Source organism: Eupeodes corollae, chromosome 2 (genome assembly GCF_945859685.1).
Source record: "Eupeodes corollae chromosome 2, idEupCoro1.1, whole genome shotgun sequence".
NCBI classification, from domain to species: Eukaryota; Metazoa; Arthropoda; class Insecta; order Diptera; family Syrphidae; genus Eupeodes; species Eupeodes corollae.
Window position 1 is genome coordinate 116,719,326 of NC_079148.1, and position 10,039 is coordinate 116,729,364.

The 10,039-nt window shown below is 32.5% G+C and overlaps 1 protein-coding gene and 1 long non-coding RNA gene across 6 annotated transcripts; one reads left to right on the forward strand and one right to left on the reverse strand.

Annotated features, from left to right (window-relative positions):
- Positions 1-932: 932 nt before the first annotated feature.
- On the reverse strand, positions 933-8,942 carry LOC129946744 (nuclear distribution protein nudE homolog). Of its 5 annotated transcripts, none has more exons than XR_008781639.1 (8): positions 8,288-8,425; positions 8,071-8,224; positions 7,698-7,971; positions 3,353-3,520; positions 2,787-2,884; positions 2,383-2,625; positions 1,812-1,943; positions 933-1,748 (listed from the first exon to the last, which is right to left on the reverse strand). XR_008781639.1 is itself a non-coding variant. In XM_056057054.1 (8 exons), exons 2-8 carry the CDS (start codon positions 8,365-8,367, stop codon positions 1,881-1,883), a joined length of 1,080 nt encoding a protein of 359 aa, XP_055913029.1. In that variant the 5' UTR covers positions 8,368-8,509; positions 8,809-8,942; the 3' UTR covers positions 933-1,880. The 5 variants fall into 5 exon arrangements, 3 of the variants coding, with proteins under 3 accessions (XP_055913029.1, XP_055913030.1, XP_055913032.1); XR_008781638.1 differs by having other exon boundaries at positions 933-1,682; positions 1,749-1,943; XM_056057054.1 differs by adding an exon at positions 8,809-8,942 and having other exon boundaries at positions 933-1,943; positions 8,288-8,509.
- LOC129946745 (uncharacterized) lies at positions 8,430-8,938 on the forward strand. The gene is made up of 2 exons (XR_008781640.1): positions 8,430-8,557; positions 8,627-8,938. It is a non-coding gene; the product is annotated as an uncharacterized LOC129946745 (long non-coding RNA).
- Positions 8,943-10,039: the final 1,097 nt, after the last annotated feature.

A 10,039-nucleotide genomic window follows, 5' to 3' on the forward strand; every position in this document is an offset into this window, starting at 1 on the left:
CCTCCTATTAACAAATGTCAAAATATAAATAAAGTCGAGGAAGTTTCAAAAATAAATGTAATTTGCATAAATTCTATAAAATGTTTTTTCACTGCGACTATTTCCATGAAAGCGAAGATGAATCCCAAACCAAATGTTTGGTTTCCATAAAAGCTACCAGCAAATCCAACTGCTTAGCATTAGTTGTGGGCCTAGAAGGTTAGAAATAACTTATTTGTATGTTTTTGACAATTTTATTTATTATTTACTTACATTTTTTTGCGCACTTAACAAAATAAAAACCAACCAAACAAAAAAATAAATGACATTTGACATCTACCCCCAAAACGAAAGCTGAACGAGAGCTGAAGGCACTCGTAAATAAAAATACGAGTATCGTCATTTTTACGATTCTCGTTTTTCTTAATCGCAATTTGACGATTTAGTGCCACTACAATCGTTTTTTTCTAATCGCAATTTAACGAATAAGCGTTATTTTGAACCAGTTTCGTTTTTCATAATAACCCCCCAGGACAATGGGTCTGCCAGCACCTGTATGTTAAGTAAAATGCACTCCAACTTTTCAGGTACCTTCGAGAGAATTGTTGGCTCCTTAGTAAACTCGGTGGACTCCTAGACATGGACTGTTGTTGAGTCGAAGATGATTATGAATGTTCGAGATAGGCAAACATTTAAATCGCGATAACCCCCATTGAATAACGGTTTTTGATATAAATGTTTCCGCGAAAATATGTACCATAATTTTTTCTGATAAAATTGCTAGATATATTAAAATAACCTCCTTAATAATAATTCCTATTTCGTAACATTTTAAGTTTTATACAAAAATGCCATACAACAAGCATTTTAACCCCTGTAATAAAAGTTCGGCAATTTAATTATTTTTTAAAATGGACGGTATGTTTTTGAGTTCTAATTATGAAAGATTGATATAAACTTTGTTTAATTTAACATTTTTATTTTTAAATAGTATTTAGGTTTTAAAAAGGGATTTCTCATTGTTTTTAAATAAAATTGTACATCATGCCTAACACATAAATATCCTTTTCACGGATTTTTTTATTATTAATATTTTTTTTATTTAATAAGGCAAATTAAAACACATAGGAAGGATTCTTTTGATTTTTTGTTTTTGTGTTTTATATATATATAATTGCTGGGGTTATACATTATCATAGATATTCTAATTATGAGTTAAACTATTTCATAGGCTTACATAATGCTTAGGAAATACTTTCTCTTTAAATTTAAGTCCTGCTTTGCACTACTTCTATTTTTATATCCTATGTGTTTTTGTTTTCTATCTCATACGTCTATCCATCCTTTTTTTGTTTTTTTTTTTCTTTTTATATATCATCGAATGATCATCAGTATCAGTTGTTTGTTTTGTTTAAATATATATTTTTGTCCAGTGTTGTTGTTGCTATCATTTCTATCCAACAGATACTTTAAGAAACTAATAAACCAGTATTAGTTAGTTCTGCCGGAGTTCAGTGAAAATTAAGCTTAAGAGTGTTTTGGTTGTTTTCAGGCGAAAATATATATAAAATAAGTTGTCTGTTGTATGGTAAAAACATTTAGTCTTTCGCTCGTTCCCCCAAGCCTGGGCGTCATTGTATAAAAATTAAATAAATCACAAAAGCACTTTTTTTGTTTGGAATTCCCATCATGGAATTGCGTCTCTGAATTAAAAAAACACTTTTTTCTTCTTCTTTCTAAATGAAATTGAAACAAAAAATAAATAGTACCTATAATACAAATGAAAACAATTAATATCCTTGCTGGAGGACACTTCGCACACAGTACAAGACCTCTGTTGACATGGGTAATTTTTAAGCAGCGCAATTATCCGCAACAGGGTGGTGTACTCTGGCTAGTTGTCATTGTCGCGGTTGCATGCTTTGCGGCTGTTCACGGTACGCTTTCAGCTTTGTTTCCATAGCCTGGAAAAACAAATACAAAATTAAAGTTTCTTAATCATAGAAATGAAACTAAGAGGAGAAGATCACAAAATGGGGCGGGGTTTTGGTTTGTTAGTTTGGCACTACAAAAATGGGTTTAGTTAAGCAAATATTCTATTTCAGTTTGATAAAACATTAAACAGTCGCAGCACGTGAAGTGTTTTTTTTTTTTTGTTGTTTGTGTATTTAAAAATGTTAGTAAATAAGAATTTGATGCTCTTTTTAAAGATGCAATGAAAAGAATTTAGAAGAGAATATAGAATAATTTAGAATTAATGTTGCTTGGAGACGTGTTCAAAAGTCAAAATGTTTCACACTGTTTCCAACTCTATTACAAAAAACCATTTTAGAAAACTTTGAAAAGAAGGCCAGATATGAAGATGCAAAGAGAGAAAATTATAAACAAAATAAAATTGGTTACATTGCTTGGATCATCGATTGTTGAAGTCGAAGATGTGACTGATGGCGAAGTGCATTGAAAATCGCCGCTGAAACGTTGTGCAAATCGTTTAAAAATATTTGACGAACCAATTGACTGGTTACTGTTCGTTCGACTGGTACTGCTTGTGTCATTTAAAATATTACTATCGTCTTGAAGTGTGCTCTGTTCTTTGCAAATACAACGAAATTTACTACAACGTGAACATATAAGTGTTTTATCCAACTGAAAGAAAATATTTGAAAAAAGAGCATTTTTGGGAAAGAAAAATTAAAACAAAAGTACGTGCAGGACGTTTCAAAAAAAGGAAAAGAAAAATAAGCTTAAATATTTCCAAAACCATACCAATTCCAAAATATTATACATTTTGCATGTTCAGTACTCACATTCAGCTTTCTTAACATATCAGCAACAATATTCAACGCTGTTGTGCGGGAGCTTGCAGTCATGGCGGCAGCGTTTCCATTCAGCATATTGTCTGGATCTGAAAGAGATTTCTCAAAAACATCATTCGATTTAAGCACAGCAAAAGGAGCTTTGTTTTTTTTTTTCTGTGAGAGAAATAGAATCCATTTACACAACACTTAAGTTACAACATGAAAAATGGAAAAAATGAACTGCCTTCGAAAAAATAGTGTTTTGTTTTTAGTTTTTTTTTTTATTATTATTATATTATGTTTGCTATATATTTATTTTATTCTTATATGAGTGTGATGTGCATAATAATTTACAGAAATATATATTTTTTTTAATGAATAAAATTTAAAATATATAATAATAATGCGATGGATGGATAGATGGATGGTTTTAGATAGATGAGGAATTTTTATAAAATATTTTCTTATAAATAAGACTTTTTTGATTTAAATAAAAAAAAAATCAGATCACATGCGACATGATTTGGAGATCTTTAAGGCTCGCTTGGTTTGTTTTAATGATGAAATTATCTTACTTTTTAAAGAGTTTTGATTATATTCATTCAACGATGACTGACTGTTGCCAGTTGGTATGGTTGCAATTGTCGGATTACTTAGATTTTCTGATAGAACTGAACTTTCAGCAACTCCATTCGGTGTGGTACTGGGATATCGTGTTTTAATATTTAGTTCTTGTTTTAAATCTAAAATGAAAAATATTTTTAAAAATAAATGATGAGTTATTCACATTTACAAGCAGACGTTTTAGTTAAGAAACATCACCACTAACTTTTACAATTTGACATTTTTAAAATATTTTTTTCTTTCTATACAGCCTACAAGAGTGATGAAACTAAATGTGTGTTGTTTAAGTTGGTTGAATATAAATAATAAAACATCGATCCAAGTTAGCGTGATTAAAAACTATGAACACATTTTTCGATGCGGAGTTTCTTTTATTTATTATCACATGACGCAGTTAAAAATACTTCTCGTACTATATGTTTGCATCTACATATGTAAATACATTAGGGTCGACTTAAATACAGAAAATATAAATGAGCTGAAGTCCAAAAAAATATTCCACTTTAAACGAGGTATCACTTTTAACATAATTCATACTAAAATAGAACATGAACAAATAATATGTATATCGATGTGAAGAACGACGACATAGACTTCCTCTATCCCTTCTTCATTTCAACACAAAAGAAAAAAGACTCTAAAGTCATGACAATGTAACTAACCTATGATAACACCATTTACTTTACCCCCATTTGTTTTTGCCTTCTTTTTTTTGTGCAAATATTGGAATATGAAGCAATAAGAATACAGTGAACATACAAAATAAAATTAAATAACTGTTTGGCTATCGTCTAGGATTTATATGGCGCAATATATCTATTTTGTGCTAAAAATCGATTCTCTTTAAAGTGTAACTTGATTGTGTTCAACCCTTGAGAACAATCACACATATTTGTGAAAGAGGTGGTGATACGTTAACCAATTGAAATAAGTGTATGGTTATAATTCTTTGTGAATTTTAGATAGAAAATTTAAAGGGATAAAGAAGCTATGCACTTGAAATCACTAAAAAAAGACTTAAAACTGAGTAAGGGTTTGAGAAAAAAATTTCGCAGTTTTATGGGTTTTAAATGTGGCGCAGTGGAAAACGTGTAGGATTATTATGCGGATAAGCTGCTATGAGCTAAACAGTAAAATTGATTTTTAAATAATCAATTTAATAAATCAACAGAAAGAGTTTTCAGCCCAAAACGACAGATATTTAAGTTGACACCTGTTGATCACCGACAAATCTTTTTCGAAATATTTTCTTCGTCTATGGTTGAAAAATCGATAGGCTTTCAACTCTGAACTGTACCCAAGTAGGATACATCCCACTATTTTGCTTCTAATCTGGTTCGCTTTTCTTTTCGAATATTCGCCATGGCTTTGCAGCCAAAAATACGAAGGTGTCCCAAATCTGGTTTTCGCCATGACCAAATTTCTTCTGGTGAACAGTCGTTGCTCCTACAAGGTACTCGATTCACTAAGAAGGCTGCAGTTGTGGCCGCTTCTTCCGCACAACCTGTTGTCCAAACCGGAACCTAACAGCACACAATGCATTCTTTCAATTATAGTGCGGTTGATACTATCCGCAACGCCATTCTATTCGGGCGTGTAGACAGCAGTTTTTTGGTGTATGATACCATTCTTTTCCAAAAAACTTTTAAGAACATTTTCAGTGTACTCAGTGACATTGTCGGTACGTAGCACTTTGATTTTCTTTGAACACTGATTTTCAACAAGGCTCTTGAACCTCACAAACTCGTCAAATACGTAAGATTTGTGCTTAATGGGCACCACAAACACTTTGCGAAAGTCGTGGACGAATGTGACCAAAAATCTTGCTCCATGCTAGCTAATGTCAGCGGGCCCATGACATTAGAATGCACTAGATCAAAAAGACATTTTTTACGAGTTCCAGTTTCTTTAAAAGGTGCACGTGTTTGTTTGCCTTTAATGCAAACAATGCAATTTTCACCATTCCCCGCAGAGAGTTTGACACCAAATGAAGAATTCATAACTTTGGTTACAAATATGACCTAATCTACGATGCCACAAATCATATGCTTGTTCGTTATGTGCCGGCACTTTCATGGGTTCACAATTAAGACGATACAAATAGTTTATATCTCTTGTTGTGGCAATTAAGTTGCTTTCACTATCATATATTTTGCAAAAGTCCGGCTGTGACCGGCTGTTTTTTATTGAACAACAAATTCTCTTCTTACCACATATGAGTCGTAGCTCCCGAATCGACAAACCAGTCGAAAGAACTTTTGTTGTTGACGAAGAGAGAAGAAAATACAACTTTATCTCTCCTATTCTTGGTGTTGGTGTTTGATTTCATATTTCTATTTGGGCAGGTTTTTGTAAAGTGGCCAACATGCTTACACGTATGGCAACCATATCTGACTATACTTGATTTCTTTTTTGTGTAAAGTGCACTATCTGCGCTTTTATTATCAAACTTAACGTCTTGTAGGAGCAAATTCTTCATGACGTCCACAGTAAGCTCCTTTTTAGAATTATCCAATGCCAAAACCAGTGCCCGAAAGTCATCAGGCAGCCCGGCAAGCATCAGAGATGCTGTTAATTCGTCGTCAATATTTAAGCCGGCGCGGCGTTTTGGACTTTCAGTGGCGTCAGAACCATCGTATTGATATACTCCAGCATTGATTCCCAGTCGGTTAACTTGAGTTGTACCAGTTGCTTTAGCAATTCAACTTTTCTCGTTAACCCACTGTCATCCTACGCTGAAACCAGAGCCTCCGATGGGTCTTTTGCCACAGTAGATGTTGCGGTACGTGCAAAGTTACTTGGCTCAACTATTAAGGTTATTTCAGCTAAGGCATGCTAATGCAAGCTCATTCAACTCCAACTCTCTTTTGGTCGGCTGTGCAGATAATACTGTTTCGATTATATTCCACCAATGCCAGGTATGATTTCGCATGTCGCTTCTATATGTCGAAGTTCTCACGACCACACAGCTTCTCGAATGGAAATGTGATCGATGATGAAGCCATTTCTTACCTATCAGGTTATAAATCAACAAAAAACTATGTAATCGTGTACAATTATTTGCAAAAAATAAATTTGTTTTAAAAAAAAAAAACAAAATTAAAATTTTCTAATTGTACATTTATTTGAAATGTTAATTGAATCTAATTTAAATCGTGACTTTAAAGGCCCATAACCTGTTTAAGAAAAGTGCAACACAGGCTATAAATTAGAATAAGTTTATTTGACAGAATTTCATTCATATTCAGTAATAGTTTTTCATTTTCAACAAAAAAAACACACACTTTCTACTGAGCTAAGTAGGCCTCAGCTACCCTTTTTAATTTGAAACCTATTAGGCCTAAGGACCTAACATAAATAAAATCGACCCAACTAATTTGTCTAGATAGTATCAAGATTAGGTAGCGGACGGGGCATATCGTACAACCTATATGAAATACCCAGCTTAAAGAGAGTAGATAAGAAGATACAATGAGGAACTGTTCAGGATATACACTGTACAACTATACTGATCTAGTCAAAAGAATACAATTTAAATGACTCACAATGGACATCAACGCTCCATGCCAGAAACTTTTCGAATCTTATACCGAGGAGCGGCGCAGAAGAGGAAGACCGCAACTCATGTTGCGGATTCACCTCTCCTCTTCACCTTCAGAGAAAAAAGGAAGGAACAACCTTTTCAACCAATATTTCTACTTGATCTCCCTCTTATCAAAATCGTTTGTAGTGTTGAAATGACAAATAAAATCATAAACTTTTAACACTTGCACCAGTTGATCGTAGATCGCAAATCAACGTATCGAAATCAAAATGTCTCCTTTTTTAGGGCACTTGAGAGTCAATATACTTTTTCGCAAACATTTCCAGTTATTAAAACTAGTACAGTCAAATAAATTAATTTATATATGTTCCCAATAACTAATAAACCAAAATTTTATAATTAAAATTATTGACAAAACTATTTAAAACAAATAATTTAAGCAAATTTCAACAGTGAGGAAAATCCATCCATAAACATTAACGATTTGTTATCGATTATTGCCCACCCTAACTCATTGATCAAGCTAATATGTACCTCAGAAAAACAGACACAAATGATTAACCTAAACAGCAAGGACATGTTTTCCAATACTCAGAATCCCCCCTAAAGTCATTTGTTTCTTGTTTAGTCACTCCAGAAAGGTCTAATTAGAAAATCATAATTCGATCGATTAACAACTACATAACATCCCATTAAAAAATATGTCGATTGTTTATAAAAAAAAAAAAAAATAGGAAAAATCTTTGACTTACCTCTTGTTTCATCCATCAGCCTTTGTAGCTTAACTTGTAGCTTCTCTTTTTCATCAACTTCCACTTCGAGTAAGGCATTCTTTTCGTATTCCTTGTCAAGCATAGTTTCGAAATATGCAATGCTCTCGTTCAATATCCGATGAGCACGCTCGAGATCGTCGTTTTTCTGTTCCAATTGACGCAGGTATTGCTTCATTGAATCTCTTTCGGTTTTAACAGTTTCCAATTGTTTTTCAACATTAGCAAATTCAATTATATGTGAATCTTGTTTCATCTAAATAATTAATTGTTGTTCGTGTTCATGAAAAAGTAATTATGCAATCGTTTGAACTTAAAACTAAGCAACAACAAACAAAATTCAATAGGTACTCACTCGTAAGGAATCATTTTCTTTTTCTAAATTTGCTACTTTTATTCTGAGATCTTTGATGGAATTCTGTTTCTGTTCTAACGTTGCATCCATTTCGGCTTCCATTTGTCTGGATTGTTCAACATATTCATCGAATTCTTGCTTCACATCTGTCCATCTTTAAGAAGTTATTCAATTAGAAATTATCTAAGAAATGTTAAGACTTTTCCCGCAGGCTTACTCTTTGTGATAAAGCTTTGCTCGTTCTTTCCAGTATCTGCATTCATCTTCGACACTATTAAACATTGGAGGTGAGTCCATTTTTCTGTGAATAAAATGTGAAGCTGTTTTTGTTGTTGTTGTTTTTGTTGGTTGCTGATTACTGATTGGATGTACGCAGTGCCTTGGCTTGGGCACTTGTGTCTTTGCCTATCCCAAAAAAACCCGAATCGAATTTGAAGAACTATTTTTGTTTCAATTGATTAAACAATGAAATGTTGTTTATTAACAGGTGATTTGCAACAATTAAAATAAAAAAAGAGAAAATTTATTTGATTTTTCTTTTGTTTAATACTGACAGATAGAGAAAATCAAAAATCAAGGAGAAATGAAATCATCGTATTTTGTGCTGTGCTGCTTATTTGCTTAGCTTATGTTCTGCTACTGCTACTGCGGTGCAAAGGCAAATGCAAAACGCATGGAATACGACGCATTATAAAATATTTGATATGATTTTTAAATTTAATTGGGACTAAAACTTACCAATAGAGTTAGATTTAAATTGTAAGATGTTTTCTTTTCAAGTTTAAAACAAGTATTTTAATTAAAAATCAAAGAAAAATCTGTTAAAAGAAATTTCTTGTGTGTTGTTTGGGATAAAATGCCATGGAAATGATGTTGCCAGATGAGAAGTTGATAAAATGAGTTGATTGGCATCACTTAAATGAGTGTGTTCAGGAAACATGATTGAAGGGAAAAACATAAATACATGCATGAAAATTATGGTTTGGAAAAAATAACTTAAGATTATGAAGAAGTATATTTTTGGATTTTAGTACCTTTTCGGAACGGTCAGAAGTTACTTTTTAATATGTATTACTGATTCAATGCTTTTCATTGGTTTTAAAGGGGTAAACCACTTCACCTTTCAAGGGTTATAATTGGTGATAGTAAAGATTGACTGCATTGTAAACATTTTGCAAAAAGTATGAAAGTATAAAGAATTTAATGTTATTTTATTAAGAATTAATTACAATTTACGAAATCAATTGAAATACTAATAGAAAATGTAAGTTATTAATAGAAAATGTAAGTTCAATGCGCAGAAGGATGTTCTTAGGTCGAGCTGTAGATGAGAAGTGAGTAATGTCCCATTCCAGTTATGAATACTTCCTTATTCAATTGGGGAACGGATGGAATTGGAATTGGCTTGAAGCGGGGATGTTATAAAAGTGATATTTATTCCTGCGAAACACGCCTTTCTTTTGAAGGGCTATATGCTCAGATTTTTTTTCATGAGATATTTACTTAAATAAAGTAAATTTAGGGAAATTTTCAGTTTTCCAGTTTTGAAAAAAAAACTTTTCTTATCCCTGAGCCTCCACAAGAGTAAAATCCAACCCAACTTCTCTTCCGCAATCCAGTGTTTTTTTTTGACTGGGCATATTATGTCTTGCCATGAGAAACCTCAAAAATCACATTTGACAAAACGGTTAATCAGTTGTTTACTTTTGTTGTTTTTTTATTTAACAAAATTAAATTTCAAATTATATAAAAAAATGCCTTTGAGTAAACAAAAATTATCCTTTTTAAACAAATTACTGCTGTTAAGAACAACTATTCAAGACTTAAAAGAAAACACAGGTTTTTTGTGAACCCTTTTTTCGAACTAAGGAAACTTCATGATTTGGAGGTGCACCTACTCAAAGACTTACTATGGGAGGACGATGCAGACTATAAAAATTCGTGTAGGATGTCGGTCGACAGCTAACGG